The sequence below is a fragment of the Pipra filicauda genome, unplaced genomic scaffold, assembly GCF_003945595.2.
Source record: "Pipra filicauda isolate LSUMZ 115617 unplaced genomic scaffold, ASM394559v2 scaffold165_size2600900_pilon, whole genome shotgun sequence".
In the NCBI taxonomy this organism is placed as follows: Eukaryota; Metazoa; Chordata; class Aves; order Passeriformes; family Pipridae; genus Pipra; species Pipra filicauda.
Window position 1 is genome coordinate 2000662 of NW_024104162.1, and position 26033 is coordinate 2026694.

The following is a 26033-nucleotide window of genomic DNA, read 5'->3' on the forward strand; positions in this document are numbered from 1 at the left end:
TTGGCTCCGTATTGATGGAGATAATAAACCAGTTGATGATTATTCAGAAAAGACACAACTGAGCAATAAATATTTCTGCATAATACAAGCACAACCATCAGAAATGCCACTCGTGGCCAGCGATCTGTCTAGTTCAATAGCCTGTCTCTGACCCTCGCCTGAGGTAGATATTTTGGGATGAGGCTTTGATGCACAACTTGCTGCTCTTTCTCTGTGCAGACAGAAAGGATGATGGACTTCGCTGAAGTATTTTCCAGGCCATTAGCACCATGAAGAGAACAAGAAACAGCATATACTAGCAATAAACTGCCAGGTCTGGGTATCCGGCACTCAGGAATCCTAAAAAAGTTGGCCAAGGAGTTCTATGGCCTGTGGATATTTGTAATAATATGACTTTGTAATAAATAATTGAATATTGAGAAAAGCCCGAGAAACATAAAAGGTGCTTATTTTTTTTCTCAGATGCAGAAAGGGCGAAATGGTCAGAGACTGTTTAGTTGGACTTTAGATTTAGAAAAACTAAAGAAAGAGCAGGTTCAGGATACACCTGAAAAAGATTTAAGGATGGGAATATAATTTATGCCAGTCGACATGGTTTTATGTCTGACAAACCACATTTTGCTCTTTGATGAATTTATGACTTGAATTAGAAGAGGGACTGCAGGGATGTCATGTCTTTAGGCTCCTACAAGGCATTTGACTCGGTACAACACAACGTTCTGATTAAAAATTAGCATTATACAATATTGATAAAGCACGTGTTAAGTGGATTAAGAACTGGCTCCGTGACAGATCTCAAAAACTCCTCATCAGAGGGGAATTGTCACTGGATGGAAACAGTTTGGAAATCACTTCTGCAGGGGTAAATGTTCTTTGGTAATGTGGAGATAAATGCGATATAGCTGCAGATGGGACCTTCTGGGATGATGGCACTGGAGGGTGGAACGAGTGAGAGTTCCTTCAGAGCGGTTGGGTTTGAGTGTGGCTGGTTTAGCAGAGAAGCTGGGGTTTGATATTGCCAAGTCTAAAGTTAAACATGGCTGAAGATGTCCTGGAAAGTGGTGCCGGGGCTGAGCCCTTTCCAGATGTTCTGGAAAGCGGTGCTGGGGCTGAGCTCTCGCTGTGCAGCTCTCGGTGCTCCTTGGGTAGAGCTGGGAGCTGGGCAGTGTTTTCACCCCTGGGGTAGTTATCTCCCTGCTGATGGCAGGATGCTGCATGGAGGTCTGGGGTGGTTGACATAGGGATGCTGTGCTTGGGCTAAAGTCCAGCTTTCAATGGGAGAGACTGAAAACCTCCCGTAAACATCATGTAAATGAGTTGAAGGCTGGAGAAAATGCCTTGCAGTGAGAGACTTCCAGAGCTCAATCTGCTTAGCTTATCAAAAAGAAGATTAAGAGGTGACTTGATTACAGAGTATAAGTGCCTTTACAAGGAGCAAATATCAGGGACTAAAGGGCTTTTTAATCTATCAAGGAAAAGCATAACAAGAACTAATGGCTGGAAGCTGTGAAAAATTCAAATTAGAAATAAGGCAAGCGTTTTGTAAAGTGAGAACTGCTGACCCTGGGGATGACTTTGTGAAGGAAGAGGTGGATTCCTCCCCTCCTCGACTCTCCCAGAGTGGGTGCCTTTCTGTGAAACACACTTCAGCCTTGACACTGCTCTTGGTTTCTGTAGAGAGGTGAGGTGTAATGGCTTGTGGTATGGCAAGGGCCGAGGATGGAGGCTGTGAGTCATTCCATCTCTTAACCCATTTAAATCCATGCTCCTTTCTTGAGCAGGGAGATACATGGATGGGGCTGTCTTGCAAAAGTCCAGAGCAGGTCTCCCCGCCACGTGTGGTGGCAGAGTAGGGATTGCACCCCATGTCTTTTCTGTTTGCTGGACTTACACAAAGAGGAGTTTTTTTGCAAATTTTCTGTGTTGATGCTCTTGCCACTCCTCCCCAGCTGGTCCTGCAGGCCTGGAACGTCCCAGACCTCTCGGCAGGAGTCAACTGTTCCTTTGAAGACTTCACTGAATCTGAGAGTCGCATTGAGGATGGGAAGATCTACTGCAGCTCTCCCTCTGCCAAGGACGTCATCCCCATCACCAGGGGCCGCGGTGAGCTTGTGCCCTGGGGTGGGAAAAAGCCTGAGACAAACCTTGTCCCATGTGTTGCCCCACAGGCAGATGTGGAAGAGCACAGTCCTCTGGTGACAGCAATCCCAGTCTTGAGATCTGGACCCGAGTTGGGTTCTCAGGGTGTAGGAGGGTGTAGGTGCTGCTTGTGGCTGGTCGTTGGTCTCCTCCAAGCCATGGACACAGCTACTTGGGCACAGCCTACGGCCGGGGAGTTGGAACTAGGTGATTCTTAAGGTCCCTTCTAATCCAAACCATTTTATGATTCTACTTGTTGACCACTCCTGGGCACGCTGGCCCTATTTCCACCTGTGGACCATTCCTGGGCAGATGTGCTTGTAGGTGGCCATGGGCTCTGGGAAATTCTCCTGACCCCAGGACTGTTAAACGCCCCTTCAGTACCACCAGTACAACCCAAGGCACCAGTCTCCATGCCAGCAGGTTATGTTCAGCTGTAGGGGCTCAGAGCTGTACTTGGGCTCTCCTGGCCTATTTGGTGTCTGAGTGGGGGTGGGTGAACACTCTCTTTTTATTGCCACATTTGGGGCATTTTGTTAGTTAACTGCATGGAGTGGGGATGCCCAGCTCTCTCCAGCACATCACAAGCCTTGAGCTGAATGCTGGGCCATGGAGTGTATCCTTTCTGATGCCTTTTTCTGTCTCTCAAAGGGGACAAGCGAGTGGTGAAACTCTACCTGAAATCCAAGGAGACAGGGAAGAAATTTGCCTCCGTGGATTTTGTTTTCTACAACTGCAGCGTTCATCAATCGTAAGTGGCCTGGACTTTGTGGGAGGGCTCTGGGAACAGATTGTTGGGATGGTGTGAGACTGGGAGAGAGTTCTCAGCTTTCCAGGTGCTAATGTTGCAATAGGAAAGGGCAGTTGAGTACAGTGGTGTTTACAGTGAGAAACCTCTCCTTTTGCCTGTGTAAACTGGGATGGTGACCAGAGTACCCACAACTGGTTTGGGTGTGTGGGAATGTGTAGCATCAGGGCAGAACCTCACATCAAAACAGGACTTCGGGTTTGGCAGGACTTCGGGTTTGGCAAAATTTTGGAAGAAAAAGGAAGTTTACTGCATTGCAGACTGTAGCAATCAATCCACGTGACTGAAAATGCCAAGTGTCTTGTTATTCCTGGAAACAGTTAATAGGAGGGACTTGGCAATGCAAAAAGAGAAGCCTGTATTTTCCTGCCACGGTACCTGCTTCCCAGGCTTGCTGGAGAGGGAGCTGGAAAGTTACAGCAACATGGGATGGAACAGGCTGCATGTCCTGGGGCATTTACCCAAGAATTTCCTGACTGGAAGTAATTGTGAATTTTCTTTCTTGTCAGGCTGCTGTGAAATCTACTCCTGTAAGGGTTTTTAGACAGCTTGAGATATGTGTTTGATAAAATAGAGAAGGTGTGGATTATTGATGTACTGTCTAAGCAGGGTGTCTAAACTCTCAAACCTCAACTCCTGGTGAGGAATTGCCAACACTGTGCTTGAGCTGAGCTGTGGGACTGGAGTTGATGCTGGGGTGTGTTTGGGCAAAGAATTTGGAGCTCAAGAATGCAAGTGATTTCATTACTCTGCCAGGAACCTCCCATGGATGGTGACACTCCAGCTGATCAGTAATTATAGATAAGCAAATGCCTTTTGGAAGTCTTTTTGCAAAGTGTTAAGTCTGGCTCAGGGACTCTGCTGGAGTTTGCTCCTCCAAAGCCTGTTTGGAGTTCCACCTTGATCAGGGAAAAGCAGGTGAGATGCAGGCGCCCCGGCTGGGCATCCGGAGTGAGCTCCGGGAGGGATGTGTCAGAGGAGGGCCCCTGCAAAGCTCCTGCATCACAGGGATTCTTGCCCTCCCGCTCTTTGCTCTTTGCTCCTGGGAGCCCTGTGCTGGCGAGGGAGGAGAGTTTGCAAACTTGACTTTCTGCCTCACCTTGACTCCGAGATGAGCTTTGTCTCCCTTCACGTCCTGTGGTTTCAATAACATTAGCTCAGCTTTGGCTCAGGCTGGCTGCATGTCATTATTTTGCAAATCAAAAACTAGATATGACTTTTATTTTTCTAAATGAAAGAAAGATGACTTTTAAGTACAAATGGCATCAGATTTGGTCCAATCAGCACTCCGGTGGGAAGAGGTGGAGAGGGAATTGGCATTTTATTTTATGTGCCTGACACAGAGGGGGAAAAAAACCCTATCCCCCCCCCAAACAAACCTACAACAAAGAGCCCTGACTGATTTATTACTGCGTTGATGTTTAATTTTGGATGCATTATTTAAAAAGGCTAATTATGGATGCATTAATATTTATGGGCTCCAGTTGGAGCTGATAGAAAAGTCCATGTTCTAGGCTGGTGAACATTATTATTATTTTTTTTTTATGTCAAGAGTTTTAGTTTGGAGGTAGTTTTAACTATGTGACCTGCAGTCGAATCATAGCCAAAGAGCATGACAATACCTCCTGGGATGATGCAATACTTTTAAATACCATTTGCAGACAGGCGTCTTTAATGGATCTCTCTGGAGTTAATAGCCTTTCAGATCCAGGTTTCATATTTTGTGGAGGAAAATCTATACGTCAGCCTGATAAATTCTGTATTAGGAACAATATGGTTTTCCATGAGGCTAATGTCTTTCCTGTGGAGATCTCTGATCACTGTGCATTACGTTTTCTTTTTGTATTTGGGCAGTTTTGCTTAGGTTGGAAGCCAGAGTTCTGCATGTCAAATCATTTCTCAGCTGAGGGTGAAATGTTTAGGCGAGATTTTTCAGATGGTTGTGGAGAGATGGGAGGATTATAAGGCAGCTCTTTGCTGATGTCAGCTGGGGTAGCTCCAGGGAAGCCAACGCAGCTCCACCGTGTGCGCTGGAGAGAGTCTGACCCTTCTTATTTTCAGCAGACATCTGGAAAGGCATCAGCAAAACGCGCTGCTGAAGCCCTTTTGCAGGCTGTGGGGCTGGTCCTGCTGCTGTGTGAGCATCCTGGCTCTCGTTTCCCATCACCTTGCAAAACTGTTCTTCCCATGCATTTCCAGGGACTCCTTGAACCCACCTGGTCCAGGGAGGGGTTGCAGAAGGGAAAATGCTTCTGATCCCTTCTCCTGCAGTAAAGGAGGGTCCAGAGTGGGTTGTGCTGCCTGTATGTTTGGCTGTGATGATCTGGGCTGAGGGGGGTGCCTTCCAGTTAGAGCTCCATAGCTGTCCTGTCTGCTATAGCAGGGCTAGATAGTGTCACCTGTGTGGGATTGTGCCCTTCACAGACTGGCACCACTGATTCATGGGGTACTTTGTGCAGGGTCTCTGGGAGCCCTGGTCTGAGACTTGTACCCTCTCTGGGGCTCCATTCCTCTCCAACAGAGTCACCTTGGAAGCTTCTGGGGATCCCAACTTTGTGTACCACACCCCAGCAGACTCAGGGCTCCCGTGGGGCTCAGGCAGGTGTTACCAGGCAGTGGCATCTTTTGGGCATCTTGCTCCTAAAGGTTTGTGCATCCCCTCCTAAAGCAGGGGATGCTTCTGGCTGAGCTGTGGGAGATGAACTGAATGGGGGAGTAGAAACTAAGAGTTCAATGCAGAGAAATGGGGCCCTTGCAAAGGGGGACGTGGGTGGCTGAGGGTTGCTGCCAGCCCATGGCAGGAGAGCAGGGCTGCCCATGCAGGCTCCCCTGCATCTCCTGGAGACAGGCTCTGGTTCCTGCAGTGGAGGGCATGATGAAAAATGCCATGGCAGGGACCAGGATGGATTCCCTGGGGGGTTTCTGATGGGACACAGATCATGAGTAGGCATTTAAAGGCCACTTGGCACCTTTGATTGTCTTAATGAATCAGCCAGTCCAGCGCCTGCTCGGGCAGATGTTGAGGTTGTCTTTGTCAGTGTTAAACTCCCTCTTCAAAGCGTTTGTGGGGAAATGAGTTCCCTTTCAAGATAAAGATGTAACACCAGGCTCCCTGCCTGCCTCTGGCAGTGCCCGCTCTTGCTGGTGGGCTGGGTGAGCGGGGAATCCTCACTGAAAGCCAATGAGCAATTCCAGGGAATACTAAGATGTATTTATTCTCACTATTTCCATGTTTCCTTGCTGGATTTCTTCTCTGGAAACTGTTTCATAAATCCTGTTGTGGTTTGGCTTTTCGAAGAGTGCGGCTGTGGGAAGGGAGCTGGCAAGTGGAGTTGGATGGGGAAGAAGATGAGAGCCTTTGGTGCTTCCTTCAATTTTGTGGGCAGGTTTTGCAGTGCTGCTGTTCTTTCAAGCACCAGCATGCCCAGTGCATCACCAGACTCGACTCCCTGCCAGCATGTCCAGCCATTGCAACGTGGAAGCAAAAATCCAGGTGGTGGCACCAGGAAAGGAGAAAAATCACAAGTCAGCAGGTCTGACGCTGAGAGGGGATCTGAGCATCCTGGAAACCTGTGTTGGTGTCTCCAATCCGGGAGGTTGTCATGGTGCTACCAGCCTTGTGGTTGTGCCTTGCTGCAGTGGGAGCTGTGACAGTCGGGTCCCATCGTCTGTGGGGTGATGAATTTCTGCAAGAATGGAGCAGGGGCAGACATGCCAAATGGCTTTAACCCCTCCAGGCCAAAGTGACACTACTGTGGCTCTATCCCACAGGTCAGGCTTTCCCTATAAGCCTCCATTAAGTAAATGGGATTTTAATGTGTGTCCCAAGGGCTGGGAGCAACCGGGCTGTGCCAGGTAAGGTGGGGCTGGGCTGCTCTGGTGGCCAAGGCACCCGCTGGCACTCGTGGGATGATGCCAGTCCTCGTACCACTGGGCTCCTCGCTGCAGCCTTTCCGTCTGCCCGCACACGGCCTGGCTGCTTCTCTGCTGGCCCAGTGCTGCTCGTTTCCAGATGCTTACAGATGCTTTCCATTCAAAGGCATGGACAGATGGCTGCAAGCAGTTGAGTGAGTGTATCTGGGTTTGCATGGCTGAGCTGCATGGTGGTAACAGATCCCTGTGTATTCCTGGGCTGGGGCAGGTGGAAAATCTGTAGGATGGCCCCAGAGACAGCTTGGGATAACCTGGTTTATGTCATGTTTCTCGTGAATGAGGAGGGCTGGTACAACCTGATGTTGTGTTTCAGTGAGGGGAGGCAGCTGAGGATGTTTCAAGGGAATTACCTTTAAACCCAGAGCATGATTCTGCATCCTTCAGCGCAATGGTGGATGACCCGGACCATCCTGTGGTGGGTCAGCATGTCCAGCTGTTACCCTGTGAGTAAGGACTTTGGCAAAACCCAGCAGCAATGGAATAGCATTGGACTTGTGTCAAAAGGACAGAAATTGATTGAGATGGGCAGAGATGGAAGGAGGCAAGAGCTGACCTTCCACCCCATGCCTGTCCTGGCTTTGGGTCTGGGCACTCGTCAGAAAGCTGCCTGTAGGTCCATGTAGGGGCTGGGGGGGACACTGACAATCTGGTCCCACAGCTCTTCAGGATTTCCCCTCTTCCTGGGGCAGAGAGATGGATATGAAGCCCAAAGCACTGCAGTTCAGCCCCTCAGCCCTGACAGCTGCTGCTCCAGATGCAGGCTATGCCGGAGCTGAGTATTCACTAAGGAAGCATCTTCTGCCAAGAGGAGGTCTGAGCAGCAGTCAGGGGGCTCACAGGCGGCTGTGCTGTGCCTGCACAGATGCTGTTTTCATCAACACGGTGTTTATACTTCCCCTTTTTTAATGGACCTCCCCTGCTCTGCTCTTGGTGCCGTTCAACTTGCCCCTGTCCCTCCTCCCTGCCCTTTGCTCCCCATTCTTCCTTCAGGAATGCACTGCTCCATGGAAATAGCCTCAATCTCTGTGTGTATGTATGTGTGTGCAATGCTTGCACCTCGTGTCCCTCTCATGTTTGCTACTCAGACCTATCTCACTCCTGTGGATGCTGTTTTTGTTTTCTGCCCTCACTGTTCAGTGTGATGAAGAGCTCTAGGCTCCTTGGGCATGTGGCATGCCTGGGGCTGGGAGAGCAGGAAGGAGACTAAATGAAGAGCCTGGACCCAGCACTTCTGGCTCCCCGTGCTTCCCATCAGCTACAACTTTGCTTCAGGTCAGGCACAGAGACAGGCAGCTGTGACCTCTCTGTGGTGGCCAGAGGTGGCTTCTGCAGAGCTGCCCGCACACCCAGCAAGGAGTCGGTCCTCGAGGCCACCCCTGGGTCTGGACTCATCCTGTAGCAGTGCTTGTGGCCCTGGAGAGGCTTCGTTGCTGTCATTCTGCTCTCTCTGCATCTCTGCTTTTCTGCAGCAGTGTCGGGTGTTTCCCTAGCAGGCCTAACCAAGTTTGGGATCAGTTAAGGAAGTGGAAGGAGCAGTGTTGGGAGGTGTTGACCCAGCTGTGTAGTGAGTTGTGGACAAGCATGGAGGTGTGGTGATGCTCTGGCTTTGTCCCTGATGCACTCAGAGGTGGGCAGAGCTGCCCTGATGCCTGCAGGGATGCCTGCTTTGGCAGGGGGAGGTTGCAGGCCAGCAGTGAGCCTGGACTTGTTTTGGGATGAGGCGCTTGGCACAGAGTGATCCTGAAATGCTGCTCTGAGTCTGGTGCCACTCCTCTTGCACGAGGACATCAGGAGGCAAGGGGGGCGTTGCCGGTGGGTCTGACCTCCTTCTCCCTGCCTTGCCTGGGCTTCATCTCCACCTGGCACCTGGCTGGGCTGGGGAGGAGGCAGATGGGGAGCAAGCTGTGAGTCCATGTCTGTGCTGAACCCCCACCATCAGTTTTCTTCCTGGCTGGGCTTCTTGCTCTCCTGGCACGCTTCAAGGAGGGGAGCACTTCAACACATGAAGGAGAGCCTCCCTCTAATTATCAGGAGTGATGAAAACCTCTTAGGCAAGAAGTGATGAGGGAAGAGTGCCTGACCGTGGGAAGGAGAGAGACGGCACAGATGGCATCGTACTGCCGAGCAACCTGCTCCTGTGCCGGGAACAGACAGCAGTGGCACACGGACACACCGGGGATATGGACACACTGAGGATACAGCCCCAGCCACGCTGCCAGCCTGACCAGCAGCTGGGGGTCCCTGCCTCAGCTCCTGCCCTGGGTTTTCAGGGAGCTGGGGTGGTCAAATAGCCGTGCAGGAATGAGGCAAGCTGGAAACAAGGTTCCACCGTGTTACTGGCACCTGTGTGCTGACTTACTCACCACTTTGTCCAGTCTTTGGCTGGGGGTGGGAGCTGACCCAGACAGGCTCTAAACGCAGCAGGGATGCTGCGGATCAAGATGTGTGTGGTGAGTGCTCTCACGGTGGCATTTGATGTCCTTATGGCTAATGGAGAACCTCGGCAGAAGGGAGAGTATGAAAACCATCTAGGGGGATGGGGCTTTAGGAATGGCTCAGTTAAGTTAGAAGCAACTGGGTGGGCTGAAGTAGGAAGGGGGAACCATGCATCTCAGGCTGTATGTGGAGGATAACCTGAGATCCCTTGGCAAGCAGAGACCAGAAGGCCAGCTGGGACCTGTAGTAGTTAAATGGCAAAGGAGACCCTCCGGTGAGAAGAGTCCTGAACTAGCCAAGATTTGGCTTTGGCCCTGAAGAACTGCAAAGTGGAACTGCAGCTGTTGGGGCTGAGTCCCTGGGGCAGGGCTGCATCGCTTTGAGACGGCTTGTGAGGTGGTGGAAAGGGGACTACGATGTTTTTTGTAGACCCCAGAAGAGCTGGTGACTGGAAAATCTCTCCTTTTGCTGTGGGGGGAGGGGGAGGCAATTAGGCTTGGTAGTTACGCCCCAGCATGTGGCTTGTGACTGCTTGTACCATGCTTCTCTCATATATGACCTCTTTGTGGCTGCACTACTCCCATGAGGATTAACCTGTGTGTTCCCTGTCCTGCTCCTCCACATCCTGGATTTGCCTGTCCACTGGTTGTGCTTGAGCCCTTAGCAGGAAGACAGGAGCTGTCCTTCGGCTTTGTTTGTGTTCCCCACACCCCCACTCTCTGCACCTCCCTCCATCAAAGCAACCAGAGATAGGGGGCTGTGGCTCTGCTTTTAAGTTGAATCTCTGCAGCTGAAATAAAATTGCATATATTTGCATAAGGAGCATCTCAATTAGCATATTTGTGGGTAAAGCTAAAAGGGCTGTTCATTTGGAAGTGAAAATGTGAGCGAAACATGGAAATGACTTCCAACCCCCTTTGCAAGCAGCTTAATTAAATATTTCCTTAGTGTGTGCACATGGATTTGGGAAGCTCTTGCTGTATATGTAATGGTGTGTGAAACCCCAGGGCGAGCTGGAAGCTGTGGGCCTGTGAAGCCTTGGGTGTGTGTTTGCACTTTGGGCTGCCCTCACCCTGTGGCTCCCTCATGTGCTGTCCCCACACCTCCAAAGTGACAAGTCTGCTGGAGGGTGAGGGATTCAGTGTGCCAGGCTCTGCCACCAAAGATCTCTTCTCCAAGAAGATTGTCTTTCTGCCACCTCACAGGGTGATGCTGTGTTTTCCTGTCATTTCCCAGGGGTAGAGGCAGAGAGGTAGCTGTGATTTAGGAGCAGGATTGGGCTGGGCAGGGCTGCCTGCCTCCTGCCAGAGCTGTGTTCAGAGAAAGAGCCTGTCTTTGTTTAAATATAATTGCTTTGGGCCTGATCCTTTTGATGCTTGGATCAGTGAGCGCAGGTATCAGCCTTCTAAGGAGAAAACTAGTACTGCTGCTTTTTTCCCTTTTCTTTTTTTTTTTCTTTTTTAAAGCCAGGCTGATTATTTTTACTGCCTTTTAGCTTATACCTCAGCAGCTCTCCTGTCTCCTCCTTGGGAGAGCAGCTTGGGCTGCACGGACATGCCTGATGCAGACCTGCCCTGTGAAGGCTTGTGCACTAAATGTGGGATGTTGCTGCAATTCCCCCCCAGGACAGCTCAGCCCCTTCCCTCCTCACAGGGGTGAGAACCCCGAAAGCCACCATCCACCTGTGGGGGTCCACAGGATCCCCTGTGCCTGCCAACAGGGATGCCTTGTGTGCTGAGAGGGTGTGCATTTGGGGAGGATAGCGAGGGGATGTTGGGTTGCTGCTCCTGTGAATGGTTCCACAAGGAAGGGACTCTTTGTGTCCCCTCCTGTGCTGGGGAGAGGCATCGGGTCGCTGGGCTGGTTTCTTTGGTAAGAGGAATGTAGAGCAGAGCATGGGCGTCCTGGCATCCCTGGGTCCCTGAGGGCATTCCCCCAGAAGAAACAGGGAGAAAGGAGCAAGAACCTGCACAAAGAGCTTGGAAAGGAGGCTGGGGAGAGAGACGGAAGCGTCTGGGGCTGGAGGGAGGGGGTGGGAGCGCACAGACACACGCGCGCGGCTGTGGAGGGCTGGGGATGAGGGGGCTGAGGGAGGGGGTCACACACAATGTATTGTGAGCAGCTGAAAGGCCCTACAGTCCCGAAATGTTAATCTGACCCAACCTTTCGCTAGTTATAATTCTCCTCTCAATAAGCGTGCATTAATCTGGCCCTTTCTCCCCTGTTCCCCTGCAGTGCAGAGCCCTTGTTCTGCTGCCTGTTGCTAAAATCGCCTTTCAGTGAAACCAAATAAAGCTCCCAAAGTCTGGAGCTTGGCCCCTGTGAGAGTGGGGTGGGCAGGGTCAGTCTGCCAAGCGGAGGAGGGAGTGTGGCCACTCCGACTGGGACACAAACCCTGTGGTGTCAGAAAGGCTGTTTCCCCACCTTACCATGGGCAAAGCCTGTGGATTCAGAGTGTGTGGCACCTCCCTTCCCAGCCTGCTGGTGCACGACCCTTGCCCCATGGATCGAGGGTCCTTTCCACCCAGAGATACTGGGTCCTGCTGAAGCATCCCAAGAAGTGCCCCTGTGGACTCTGCCTCGATGCTGCCCTGACGCTGCCCACTTCTCTCTCTCTGCAGCTGCCTGTCCTGTGTGAACGGCTCCTTCCCCTGCCACTGGTGCAAGTACCGCCACATCTGCACTCACAACGCTGCCGACTGCTCTTTCCTGGAGGGACGTGTCAAGTTCTCCGAGGTAAGGCAACATCAGACTGCTCCCCTCCCTGTCCCGGTCTTGTTGTGGCTCCTTGGGGGGCCACAGGACAGACCACTTTGGAAACCATTCCTACTGCCTCGCCTGGGGTGCTGGGAATTGCCTGAGAAGCAGTGAGGGGGAAATGGGAAATGCTGCTGGGACTATGTGCTGGTAGAGAGAGGCTGTGTGGCTGAGGAGAGGCAGCTTGGGAAGTTGGGTGCAGCCGGGAGCACTTTAGGGTGAATGAAAGAAAAAACAAAGGCAGAGACGCCAAAGCATTTTCCTTTGATGTTTGTGAAGGGAGCAAGCTTGAACTGTCATTGCGGAACGACTTGTTTTTGGAGAGGGAAGGTTGAAGTCTGTAAAACAAACCGTTTTGCTGCACCTCACGCCTTCTTCGTCTCAACTGCTTTGCTAAAGAGCATGTTCTTTTGTGGGGGTTCATCCTGCGCAGCATCCATGCCACCCACTGGGGAAACCTGTCACTGGCAGTGTGCTTGCAGGACGTTCTGGTGTCCCCAGCCTGTGGTAGCATCGCTGGCTGCTTGGATTGGGTTTGGAGGTCTAGCAAGCCACTGCTGACTCTACAGTAAATGCTGATTTGGGTCCTGAAGGGAGAGTTATGGGAAGGAGAGTTTCTTCTCTGTCCTTATTCTGGAAGGAGGCTCTGGTTGAACTTACCTGGGTTTTCCATTGCCTGTGCATGGGCCCAGTGGGAAGGGTCCTGCTGCCTGAGGGGGGATTCACTAACATGAGAAGATTGGAAAAAGCTGCTTTCTCCTAGTTTATGCCCTGAAGAAATCTAGTGAGGATCTGCCCATCCCAGGCATCCAGAAGCCTGCTCTGAGGTCACACTTCCAGGCAGCCCTGGCATTGCTTCTGCAAATGCAACACGTGGTGTCCAGACCACTGGAACACAGCGACTCTTGTCTGCCCATTCACCTCATTGAGGTGGCTGCTGGTCTCTGCCCTTCTCTGCCAGGCAAGCCCAAAAGCCTCTGGCTGTACCCACAGCGCTGTTGTCTTTGGGACATTCACAGCTCTCCCATGGACCAGCTGCTCAGGAACTTGTGTTGCTCCTGAGCACAGGCAGGGTGTCCTCCAGCAGACCTTTTGGCCACACTGGGACCTGGAGCAGTGCCTGGCTTGAGGTTTGGAGCGCCTGGCTCAGCCTGTTTGCACGTTGGTGTGGCCTCAGCAGTTCCCAGCAGGGATGGTGAGATACCCTCAGACCAGCCGCTGCTGTGGGCTCTGTGACCGGGCTGAGGTGAGACATCTCGTCCCCATCCCTGGCCATCCCGGTCCCCAGCAGGGTGGTGTGGTGGGCGGGGGGGCTCAGTGCCAGCCCATGGCACCACTGGACAAGTTAATGGTAGACATCCAACCCCATCCTCTCTGCAGAAGGGTTATTTTAAGCAGGATTTGGTCTGTCTGCGTTGGCTGGAGTGTGGTGGGCACTGCTCAGGAGATGGAGGAACAGAGGGTAACAACAGAGCTCATCTCCGTCTCTGCTACTTCCCACGGTGGTTCACCACGGTTTCCTGGGTAGGAAAGTGACTGTTTTGTAGGAAAACACAGAGTGACCCATGGCACTCTGTCCTGGACATGCCAGGGATGTTTGTGGGGATTTAGGGGGGTGGCACAGCTGGAATGGGTTGTGGGTAGGAGCCACCACTCATGTAAATGTGCCTGGGAATGATGATAGCAGGAAGGATGTCCCTGCCCTCTGGCTGTGGTGGCTTTAAAGCCTGGGCTCTGGAGATTGCCCTCCTCTTTGGCTTTGCTGTGGGGCTTGCAGTGCTGGGGAAGGGGTGATGAAGCAGCACAGGCTGCTGTTCCCTTTTTCCAACTGGGGGTGCATGGTGGTGACCATAGGATGGTCAGTGATGGACACTGGAGCATCCCATTCCAAAAAGCAGCTCTCCTGTGACAGCCCCTGCTGATGCAGAGCTGCTGTGGAGGGTGAAAGGCTCCTGGACTGCAGGAACCAAGTGTGTCAGTTCAACTTAAGCAGGTTCAGCTTGTGTTTATTCTTCATTCCCCACCACTGGGAATGGCTGAGGACTTTGTGAGGGAACCTCAAAGCCAGGGTTAGGCCCAGTCCCAGACTGCCTTCATCTCATCTTTGCTGATGGTACAGCCTTGCAGCTGGGGCTGAGACCTGCCAGAGAAACCCAAACCACAGCATTTGCAGTGTGACTCTAAAACTCTTACCTCTCCAGACGAACCTGGACACCCATGTCATGTTCTTATCCAGCTAGAAAAATGGTTTTAAAGGAGAAAATCCAAGTTGTGCAATGTTTGGGAGTTTTTGTGTATTGGGGTCTTGCTTTTCGAGACGCTCATCCCATCCCTTCATAGCTCCCTGCTCCTGGGACTGGGCTAGGAGGGGCTGTTTTTGGCAGGATGCAGAGCTCTGTGGGCTGTGCAGAGTGTTCCCAAGGGATGGAAGTACTGGGCAATGCTGGAACAAGTTGTGTCAGCGGTTGGACTTGTAGGGGAAATGAGTTGTCCCTGTGCCCCCACCCCTCTGGGCACCGTGGGCGCCCACCAGCACCAGGTGCTTCCTGTTTGGGCGCGGGATGACATTTTTGCTGGATGAGACACTTCTGCTGGCAGATGTGGAGCATGTGACATCACGGGGGGATTCAGCTCAAACCACGAGTCAGCAGAACGAGCCCACCTGCCTGCGTGGGGAGAGGGACACACGTGCCTGCTGTGCTCCTTGGGCACCAGCCCTACAAACAGCCGTGGTGAGCCCAGCGGGGGGGGCATGGACTTACCCACCACTTACTCACCACCCCAGCTGGGTTGGCGGCAATAATTACTGAAAAATTAGGTGGGGGTGTTGGAGAATGAGCCAGGAGCTAATCCTTGCTGAGTGTGTGCATGCACTGCAGGGAAGGCATGTGCCACTCGAGGGGTCCCACTGCAGCATGGAGGGGGATCAAGCAGGTGGGGGCTGCTCCCTCCAACAGCACTTCTGAGCTGGGAGCTGGTGGGGAACAACTGTCTTGCAGCGGTGAGACCACTCCATGGAAATGGCAACGGGCATGAGGTGTCTTCCTGCTGTGAGTCTTGAGCTGATTTTGAAAGGGGGGGCAACTGAAGCCCTCCTTTGCAGAGGGGCAGCCATGACATGGAGCAGAGAGGTGGCAGAGCAGCACCGAGGGTCCCCAGACTGTCCCAGACCCGTTGCTATCTCTGGTTTGGAGCTGACATCACTGTTCCTCTCTGCTTTCATTTTGTTTAGTATGTTTTGGGGGTAAATAATTTCTTCCCTTTAAAAATTGTGCTTTTGGGGAATACAGTCCTGTGAAGAACAGGAAACCAGAGAGTAAAACTAATTGGGTTTTTCTGTTAATATTTGCTAAATGAAACAATTTTGTTCTTGTTTCTCTGCATCGTTTGAAAGTTAATTAATCATACTGGCTGCGATAAAGCCTGGTGCTGTGCAAGGTCTGGCCTGGCTTGCTGCAGGGTGGCAGGAGGCAGCTGGGCAGCCTTGGTCGCACGTGGCTGCTGGTGGCCTTGGGGTGAGAGCTGCCCTTGCAGCTGTGCTGTGGCCATCGGCAGCCTTGTGGGAGCAGCGGGGTGGCTGTGTCCACCCTGTGTCTGTTTTCAAAGCAGCTTGTTTCAGCACATGTTATTCCTTCTTGATGTTATTTCAAACCAACACTCCCAGGAGTATCTGCTGTAGGTGTGAGACCTCTGCCCAGCTCGGCAAAGCCAGCGCGGGATTGCATCAGGCTGTTGTTGCCGAAGTGTCACCCACAGGGGCTGCAGAGCTGTTTTGCTGCCTGAGCTCATTTATTTTTGCTCTCTCCTGCTCCCCTGTGCTTTGCACACTGGAGTCATCAGCTCCCCTGGAGCAGGTGGGAGCCTGTGGCTATTACAAGTAGAGTGCTTTGCCCTCCCAATGTCTCCTTCCCCAGGGAGTGCAGGGGGCCGGCAGGGTGGTGCCTTGCTCTCTCCAGCTTGGACTCACCAGCATTCCCTGGCCAGAGGCACTGTTTGCTGGGCAGCCTACAGATGGGCTGGTTGGGGTGGCATTGCTTTGAGCTGGTCCTGTCTGCTTCAAGCTTTTCTGTCCACTTGTGAAGGAAGGGGGATGGAGGCTGTAAGGGAAAGAGGAAGACCAAGAGTGTAGCTTGACAGTGCATAGCCCAGTGGGCATTAAGTCTGAGACGTACTGACTGCAATGACACAATAAAGTCTATCTCATTACCAGTCAGCCCAGACATGTGTTGCTGTTGTGGTGCCAGGTTACAGGTTCCATAGATGAGTCCTCTCCCTACCTCCCACCTAAATCAACTGATGCTGTGGAAAACACTACTGCCCTGCAACCAGATTCCTCTGTGCTCTTCTGTCTCCAGGGCTGTGGGCAGAGCAGCCATGAGATGCTGGTTTGGGTGCTGGCACATGAGTGTTTACTCAAGCATGTGCCCAGCCTGCCAGCCAAGGAGAGGGTCACAGGATGCTGGGGGGAGGCTGCACAGTGTTCCCATCTCATCAACTGCCTCTTGTTTCCTTTGCAGGACTGCCCACAGATCCTGCCTTCCACCCAGATCTACATCCCTGTGGGTGTGGTGAAACCCATCACCCTGACAGCCAAAAACCTGCCTCAGCCGCAGTCTGGCCAGCGCAACTATGAGTGCATCTTCCACATCCCTGGCAGCACCACTCGTGTCACTGCCCTGCGCTTCAACAGCACCAGCATCCAGTGCCAGAACACCTCGGTGAGTGCGTGGTTTACCTTGGCGTGGGCCTTGTCTGTGGGGCTGCTCCTTCCCGCCTGCCCCGGGACCACCCCGGCTCGTTGCATGGCCAGGTTCACTCTCCCATGGGCAGGTAACGGGGGGTTCTGGTGCTGTGGCGTTGAGGTAGGCTCTCTGCCACTTCACCCAGGTGCATGGGGAGGTTGCTTGGGGTTTTTCTGGATAGGATCAATGCTGGGGCCACCAGGTTTTAGGAGCACTTCCAAGAAAATTGGCTTTGCAAAGCTGAAGAAAGTTGTCTGGACTGGAGCCAGCTGGCCCAGATGTGCCAGAGCCTTGCCTCCTCCTTCTCTCTGCCTGCTCTCGCTTCCCCGGACACCAAGCCATCCCACTTTACAGGCGGGATTGAGCTAACTCCTCTGTGTCCTGCTGCACACAAGGAGCCCCCTACATGCAGCTGTGCTGGCCAGCCCTGCAAGTGCTTCCCCTCCTCCCCTGCAGCTCCTGTCTATCCTTGACTCCATCCCTGATTCTGACCAGCAGCTGCCTCATTCCCGTCTGCCTGCCTGCCTGCCCATGCTCTCTGCATCACTCCCTGTCTCTGTGTCCTTGCTCCCTGCAGCCCTGTCACTTCAGCTCTCTCCTGCAGGCATCTCTGCCTGCTCTGCCCTCTCTGGGTGCTTATCCCTAAGTGAGAGGGTGTTTTGCAGCCCTGGGTGAGCTGTGTGTGTGCCTCTCGCTGTGCACCAGGCCCACAAGCAAACCACCCTGGGTGTTAATAGCCCCCACTGGGAGCCAGCATTGCTCAGCTCCTTGGCTGCCTGCTGGGCTCTGCACAGACCTGCCCTCATCCACATGGAGCTGCCCCCTCCCTTCTCTCTCCCATTTAATCCTTTTAAAATTTGTTTTTCATCTCCCATACTGTGAAAGCTCATTTGCAGCCTAACACCAGCACCGATCCCTGCTCCCTTTGGTGGCACGAGTGACATTTAGAGGCCATTGAAGATGAGCACTGGCTCCCTCCCTCTGCCGGTGATCCCAGGGCTGTGGAGCCTTTGGGCAGGAGAAGCGTCCTGAGTCATTGCCTCCTGCCCTGGCCAGCAGTGCCGAGGGATGCCATGCTGGCAGTGCCAGGGGGATGCTGTGCTGGCAGTGCCAGGGGGATGCCGTGCTGCCGGGGCTCTTTCTTGGTAACAGGCAGTTTGTGAAGAGCAGAAATGCTCCTGATCCTGAGCTGCTGGCTGGAAATGTTGGTGGCTCTGTGCTTGGCCTGGAGGTGGGTGCAGGCATCAGGACAAGGCCCAGGCCCCAGGGAGCAGCAGGACCAGAGCGGAATCTGCAGGGCTCTGCTGTGAGAAGCCATTAACCAGGTGGCTTAAGCAAAGATTTGTCTTCTTGCTGCTGCATTCAGGGAAGAAAAGAAGCCAGATGGACCTGTCAGGGCTGTTGCTCTGTGGTGTTGTGACCCTCACTGGGGCTTTGTCATGCAGGTCTGCTCCCAGCCCCAGTCTTTGCTTGTCACCTTCACCAGGGTCTCATTGCTGCTGGTAGCCAAGCTTGGCTGCTCTGTCTCCATTGCAGGCATGTGGGAGGCTTCTTGGGGGTCAGCTGAACCACTCTTGTCCCAGCAGAAGGCTGCTTTGTGAACTTCCTTTGCTGTCCGAGGGCTATTCTGTGATGTGTCTGTGCCTGGCCCTGCTGCTGGAGCGCCTGTGTCTGGAAACAGGCTGGAGGAACCAATGCCCTGTTGCAGAGTGTGGAAGAAGCATGGTGTCTCTGTTCCCAGGGAAGAGCCCAGCCTGCAGGAACCGTCAGCTGGGCACAGAGCTGCATCAACACCAAGGATCCAAAACCTCAGCTGCCTTGTGCACGTGGGGGAAGTGGATGTTGGCTCACAGACCTCCATTTCTTGCAGTGATTTGCTGGTCCCCACCTTTGCAGGGACAGCTCGTGAGCCCCTGCCTGACCAGAGCCCCTTGGCCAGCCCAACCTTCTGCCAGGTCTCCTCTGTCTGGAGCTGGCAGGTCCCTTCTGCCCAATTATGGAGTGTGTGGTTTGGCTCAGTTAATTCCAAGGCAGTTTGGGACGTGTGTGCTGCAGGATGCTCCCTATAGGGAAGTGCTGTGGCTGTACAGTGCTGGCAGCAACAGCCTGATGGCTCCTGTGGGCAGAGGTGCCTGCACCAGAGAGGAGCCTTTACATAACAGACATGGAGCTTGGCAAGGGGCTCTGAGTGATTTGGGCTCATTTTTCCCCAGTAAATCTCAATTTACCAGACATGAGGGAGAGAGAGAAGCAAAACCCACTGCCTGTGGTGGGTTTCCCAAGGGGTGCCATGGCTGCCAGGACTGATGTCATGAGCTATACGGCCTCTGTAACTCTTCTCCAAAGGGGTAGGACAACTTGAGGTGTGCCTGCCCACCCTGTGGTCCTCACGCAGAGCTGAGGTAACCAACACCTTATCCTGGGCTGACAGTGGTGGATGTTTGACCTGAAAATTGTCAGGGGTGCCCTGAAAACAGCACAAATTGCCAGAAGAGCATGTGTGAGGTGTTGTGAGGTGTGTCGGAGTGGCAGCAGCTCTGTGGGGCTGCAGTCCTGGGCAGGAGACGTGGTGTTCAGGCGCAGGGTGTCTTCACAGACGCAAGAGGAGAGTTTTGGCATGAAAGAAGCCACCTTGCTTTCAGGGTCTGCTTGCCTGCTTTAACATTTGAGGGCATCGAGCCAGGCTGCGTTATGGTGTGGGGGACTCAGATTCACACTTCTGTGGTGTTTGTCTCCTTCGCGCCTTTTACAGCCCATCTGGCTGGTTGAAAGCGCTTCAGGCTCCTGTGCTGTCACCCACCCATGACCTGCTGGCTTCTTCCATTGCAGTTCATCCTTTGGGTTAGGATTTTGGGTCATGCCTGGTGTGGAGGACACTGGCAAGTGGAGAAATAGGAAAAGGAAGACATCTTCCCAGCCAGAAAGTGAAGAATGGATGTCCTGTCCTCTGAAAGGCATTTAAGCACACATTGTTTCCAGGAGTTTAGTGAGATTTAAACAAGAGGTTAATTACTCTGTGGAATTAGGGATGCTTTCCTGAGTCACTGGTGAATGGAAGGGATAATAAGTCAAGCCCCTTAAAACTCTTTGTTGTTTAGTTTTAGTGCTTGTCAAACTCCAATGACTTGTTTGCAGTTCGAAGAAAGGACGTCTCTGTTAAATATGCAGCAGTCCATTCATTAGAGTTTGAGTGTCAACTATAAACATTTTTTGGAACACCCAATAGATCTTTGGCAAACTCAGGGGAGACCAGTTCTGGTGTTCCCCAGCATCGCAGGGCAAAAATCAAGCCAAAAGAACCTTTTCTGCCTCCTCACTTTGGCCTCTTTCTGCTCTTCAAAAGGAAAGCAATCCTAAAGGTTTGCCACATATATTGTCAAGATGCAAAGAGGAAAGACAAGCCTGTCTAAGAAAATGAAGTTTTTTCCCAATAAACTATTTTTTTGCTAATTGGTTCCTTTTAATCTTCTGGAAGCAGACTTCTCCAGGCTTGTTTTTTGCAGCAGAGGATGGAAAAATGGTCACCTGTCTTAACACGTGCAGGTAATGCCACTGAATTTCATTTCCCAAACATCCCTGCCTTTGACTGTTCTTTCTCATCTACCATCCCTCAGCAGGGCTGATCTCCTGATTGCTGCAGAAATGAAACAATTTTGCTGTTGAAAAGTGCCACAATCCTGAATCTGCACTACTGCTTGTAACATTGGACTTGATCTGATTTAGTCCTGGCCTTGGCAAAATAGATACAGGTGTTTCTTGCTGCCAAGGGTTTGGCTTTTTCTTTCCAGAACGTTCCTCATAAGGCTGAAATACCCCCAGAGTTGCTCTTTTCCTTTAAATATATAAATAGGAAGAACCCCTGATCTCCTTTCCATGAGCTTGTTGTCTCAGCACTTTAAATTAAACCTCATGCCTCAGTATTTTCCCTTTCCTTTTAACCAAAGCCTCACATGGCGAGAAGCAGCTGTGTCACCTCCCTGGCTCCCTTTTGGCTCCTTTCTTGCCCATGCCCCTGGAACGGAGAGCCCACCCTGCCCACCTATTTCTGCTGTGGCTGTGGAGGTTGCTGCTCACCAGCCAGAATCGGGTCAGGATGTTCTCCTGGAGTTGTTTGTTCCAGTGACGAAGTGTGGGTGCAGAGCAAGCTGGGCTGATGAGGTGGGCACACAAGTGGGAACCAGTGTGGGTGCTGAAGCCCAGCCCCAGGTATGAATGCTGGGGAGGGAGTTAAGACCTGGTAAATTTATGTTCTCTGAGTATTTTTTTGTTGCTGTGGAGCCTGAGTGTTGCTCTGACATATTCCCAGGGTCTCAGGTTCTCACACCCTGCCGGATTTCAGGAAGGAGGAATCCAGGTGAAGAAGCTTGTGTGTGATGGGGGAGGAAAGGAGGAGATCCATGTGAAAAGAGCAAGAGGAGATCCAGAATCAGAGGCTGAGTGTTACTGTCAAGTTGCACCGTTGTGTGGATGACGGTATACTCGGCCAAGGGTGTATTTATAGAGGAACATAAATCATACACACATGCCCTGTTCTGAGCACTGCACACCTCCGGTATATGTATCTCTAATTAACCAGCCATGGAGAGGGAAACAGGATTGGAGCTCGCAGCCCCAGCTCCGTTCGCCGACAAAGCCGTGCTCTCCGTCCTAGCGGTGCCTACATTTATCTTTCCTGCAGCAGTGTTTAAAGTGAAAAGGGAGTATCAGGAGAGTTTGATAGGATCCAATTAAATTCCAGCAGATAAAATAATGATGAATTGCAGTTGAGCCCTGGCGAGACGCGATGTACATTACTGCCGTCCCCATAGTGCAGGGAAGGAGTTGAGGTCATCAACTACAGAAAAATAGGACACAGCTGCAGCCCAAGCTCTCCTCCAGAAATGCAGCCCAGGGGGATGGTGCATGTGGGAGTAAGGGTTGTTGCACGGGAAATTTGGATGTGTGGGTTTCCTTGCAGAGGAGCAGCCCCTCCGCTGCCTTCCCCCGGGCTGGGCTGTGCAGATTGCGGCTGGAGTGGGATGGATGCCCTGTGGCAAGGGATCTGAGGGCTGGGGGGGTCACCCTGCTTCCCCTGGCCTGGGAAGGGCTAGTGCTTTGGCTAGTTGGTACAAGCACTTGCAGGAGCATCCTGAAGTGCATCTCAGTGTGATCTGCCCCCAGATCAGCAGCTCTGTCCCCTGTGTGGCTCCCTGGAGGCACCTTCTCCAAGTGCTGAATCCCTCATCCCAAGGGAAGCTGGGCAACTGTCGGTGCCTGTTACTGCTAGCTGGTGGGTGGGAAAGCAGTGGGCTTGCTAGAACTGAAAGTGGGACCTTCAGGGCAGGTGACACCCACAGCCCTTGCAATGTGCAAGGCTGGTGGCATCCCCTGCATGGGGACGGGGCGGATGTGAAAAGTGTATGAGGTTGTTGGTTGCTACTTGGGAAGATGCCTGAGGTAAGTTTTGGGTGAAAAGCCTTGAGAAAGGCTTAGCGGTGAGTTCTCTTGCCTGAACTGCATCTCTACAGAGGGAGACCTTGCTAGGAAGGCTGGTATCCAGGTCGGTGGGGCTGAAGCATCCTCTGTCATCTCTTCCATATTTGCCTTGTAAGCTCTCCCAGAGAGGGATGGAGAGGCTGGCTGGGTTAGGTAAGGAGCCAGGCAGCTCATATTTCAGTTGCTGACTCACTTGATGACATCTTTTCTCCCATCTCCTTCTGTGGACTGTGCTGCATGAGAGCACTTCTCTTCTGGGTGCCGTTGGTTTGCTCTCAGGGCTGTGCCTGTTGTTTTTTGCTCTCAAACATCCCTTTCCCACAACTTGTCCTTGTAGCAACTGCCAAACCAAATTGTCCTTTGGCACAGCCAAGTGGTCTTGGGCACCTTTGTAGAGCAAAATCTGGTCTGATAACAGAACTGCCTGGGTAGGTGCATTCCCCCACTCACACTCATCCTGCTGCTTATCCCAGGCTGCTGCCAGCCACCGGGATTGATTAACTGGGAAGTTAATAACAGTTAAGTATTTAATGGATGTTTAGCACTGTGTTAGCTCGAAGCAGGGAGGAGCCAGCATGCTGGGACCTCCTGGCTGTCTGTGGGCTCTTGTCTGGATCCTATAGGATGGACAGATTGGTAAGCAACCTTTGCCTGATCCCCACCTGCTTTCAGGTCAGGAAGGTGGCTGCTGCTTTGCTTGGATGCTGCCATCTCCCTGAGTGTGGCTGTGGCTGTGCCTGTGGGTGGAGAGGGCACCTTCCTACCTGCACTATGGCAAGGGCAGCTGCGAGGAGGCCTTTCAGAAACATCCTTCAAAGTAGGAGAAGCTTTGGGAATTAGAGAGGGATCTGATGGATCTGGATGGATTAGATCTGATGGATCTCTGCGTCCCAGAAGGCTGAGCCCAGAGCCTCTGTGGCCGCAGCTCCTGTCCCTGAGCAGCCAATCATGACTCCAACTCTGGCATCCTACAGGGACCAGTAACAGCATCCAAGTCACAGACTCGCTGCTGTCTCCACAGGGCAGGTGAGAGGCTGCTGACAGACTTGCAGATGCCAAGGACACATTTTTCATTGATATCCACGTTCTCTTGGTGATCCCATGCCATGAACACCAGCTGGGGCAACAACTCCTGCTCTGCCACTTCCCTTCACACAGTCCTGTGCTCCCACTGCTCCCCGCTGTCCACTCCACCTCCGTTCCACAGCAAATTCAGCATCCTCAGCACTTGTCCTTTTCCAGAGGGAGACAGTCTTTCGTGCAATTGCTCTGTTGCCATCTCGGGACTGGTGCACGAAGAGTTAATGTTCTCCCTCCCTCTCCCCCTATTCTTCTTCCTCCAACCCACCTCCCAGAAGAACTAATTTCCAAAAGCAGCCGGGGCAGAGAGATGCAAATAAGTGTTTTGGACAGCTGCAGGCTGGATGCCTTCCCGAGATGCCAGGGCCCCAAATGAGACATGTCAGAGTACAAATTGAAAATGCCAATTTCACTTACGCTGCCACGTGGCTCGTCACAGCTAAATTCTGCTCCGGCGCCGGCACCGCCCTCCCCAGCACATGCTCCCTCCTGCTGCCAGGGAATGGTCTCTGCTCACTGCTCTGGGTCTGGCTGGCTCCTCGTCATGGTCCTGTTGAGGATATCCTTGGATTGGGGGTAGGATAGAGGAAGGTGAACAGATCTGTACTCCTAGCCTGGTTCTGGCTCCATCTTTGCAGGTCTGGTGACGGGAATGTTGCTGAGAGGCTCTGTTGGTAGATGGTAGGTGGTGGGGATGTGATGAAGGTCCTCTGAGCAAGCATGGAAAGAGGTGCCATGTCTGAGAGGCTGCATGGTGGGGCTGATGGGGCTCTGCCTGTAGAGGGGAGATGTTGGTGGAGCTGTTGCATTTGCAGTTGGAGGTGTGGCTCCTGGACAAAGGATTCACTAGCCAAAAGCTATAACAGAGGACCAAGCTTGGCCTCTCATTTGCACCCTGTAGGGCTGAGGGTGGTATGTTGCCATAGCCATGTCTCACATTGGGCATGTGCCCCATTTTGGTGCCGTGTCTGATGCTGGACTGGTGATGCTGCCTGGCTGGGAGAGACTCAGCACAGAAGGGACCAGCTTTGATGGTCAGGTGAGAAGGACCCAAGTGTCCCTTGCTTTCCCGAACCACCTGGGCATGCTGACTTCCTTCATGAGCTACATCCCTGTCTCCTGTGGAGTGGAGTGGTCCTGGGTCTTTGTGGGGCAGCAGCTGGGGCACTGCTGGAGGCGATGCTGAGGCCACCTCCTCCTGTACAGCACCGGGGCTGCGAAAGGTGACTCTGGGACTGGCTGGAGGTGGTGGCAGGGCTGTGTCCTGCCTGTGGCTGGGTGAACCTCTGCCAGTGCGTCCGCTGCTCCCTAACAAACTCCAGCAACCCATGAATCATTCATTTAATCTCTCCTGACACGCCTGTCATTTTCTCAGGCGAGGAGTGGGGAATCTCTTGCCGAAGGAGGTCATAGCTGTCAGGGATGGTTCCAACTGCCTTCCTGCCTCCATATCGATTAAACCTCTCTGTCTGTGTGCAGGGGCTTTGTAGGGAATATTGATGGGGCTGCTGGGAGTGGGACTCAGGTGTTGAAGCAGGGGAGAGGGATCTGGGTTGGGAGGAGACACTGGCCAAGCTGGAAGGAACAATGGAGGTGGATATGTCTGAACAGCAGCAGGGGCTGGGACCTGAGTTTGGGGTACCCTAGAGCTGGGGAACAGGATTCCCTGGCATCACCTCCCTACATGGGAGCTCAGGGGATCAGGGTGGTGGTGCCAACCCTGAAATGGAGTGCGTCTGATGTCTGAGAACAGTGTGGGGCTGGGAGCAGGGCAACTGGAGTTGCAGTGTGGAGGAGAGGGCTGCTCTCTTCTGAGACCTTTCTGAGGGCTGGTGTGACATCAAGATGGTCCTTGGCTTTGTCCCATCCACAGCCATGTGGCCACAGCTTTGTATAATTGTGTTATGGGCGGTGGGGCTGGAGGGGTCCACAAGGGACATCCTCCCACTGGCTGTTGGAGGTGACTGAATCCACTCCTGTGATGTGCCCAGGCTTCATTAGTGATGACCATAATCTCAAACATCCAACTGAGCATCCCTGGAGTGGGGAGGACATGGGGGAGGGCTCAGGTGCCCGGTGAGGAGAGATGTGTCTGTGCTGCACAGTCACCATCTGTTTCCTCTTCTCCCAGCAGCAGCAGCTTCAGACCTTTGACTTAATGGGGTTGGAGTCTATTTAGAAACCCTCTGTTTTGCTGCTTTACCTTTTTTTGCCAGTCCAATCCACTGGTTTCATGTGCCGTGTCTGATGCTTTGACCAGTCGCTGTCAGACCTGCTTGTTCCTAGACAGCAAGTCCCAACGAGGCCCTCATCCCTCTCCTCTGGGCTGATGGGAGACATCCATGTAATGGGATCGTATGTCTCTCCATGCCTCTCACTGGGACATTTTGCCTCAACGATTAATGGGTTCTGCCTCCTTCTGTCTCCTTCTGCAGTATTTCTATGAAGGGAATGACATCAGCGACCTGCCCGTCAACTTGTCTGTGGTCTGGAACGGGAACTTCGTCATTGACAACCCTCAGAACATCCAGGGTGAGTGAGGGATGGGATCAGGGTGGGAAAGCTGTCTGGAGCTGCCCCAGCCTCCAGCTCACCTCTCTCCCCTGCTCCTTCCCCAGTTTGCACCAGTGCCTTGTAGAAGGGAACAATGTTGACAAGGTTTC

The 26033-nt window shown here is 52.7% G+C and overlaps 1 protein-coding gene across 2 annotated transcripts in view; it reads left to right on the forward strand.

The window, feature by feature from the left end:
• Positions 1–26033, forward strand: part of PLXNA1 (plexin A1) — a 119486-nt gene that overhangs the window by 53923 nt on the left and 39530 nt on the right. For both annotated transcript variants that reach the window (XM_027714936.2, XM_027714937.2), the window contains exons 7-11: positions 1950–2103; positions 2791–2890; positions 11938–12052; positions 16591–16791; positions 25806–25902. In XM_027714936.2, coding sequence (XP_027570737.1) covers positions 1950–2103; positions 2791–2890; positions 11938–12052; positions 16591–16791; positions 25806–25902 — 667 coding nt within the window. The remainder of the gene's footprint in view (positions 1–1949; positions 2104–2790; positions 2891–11937; positions 12053–16590; positions 16792–25805; positions 25903–26033) is intronic.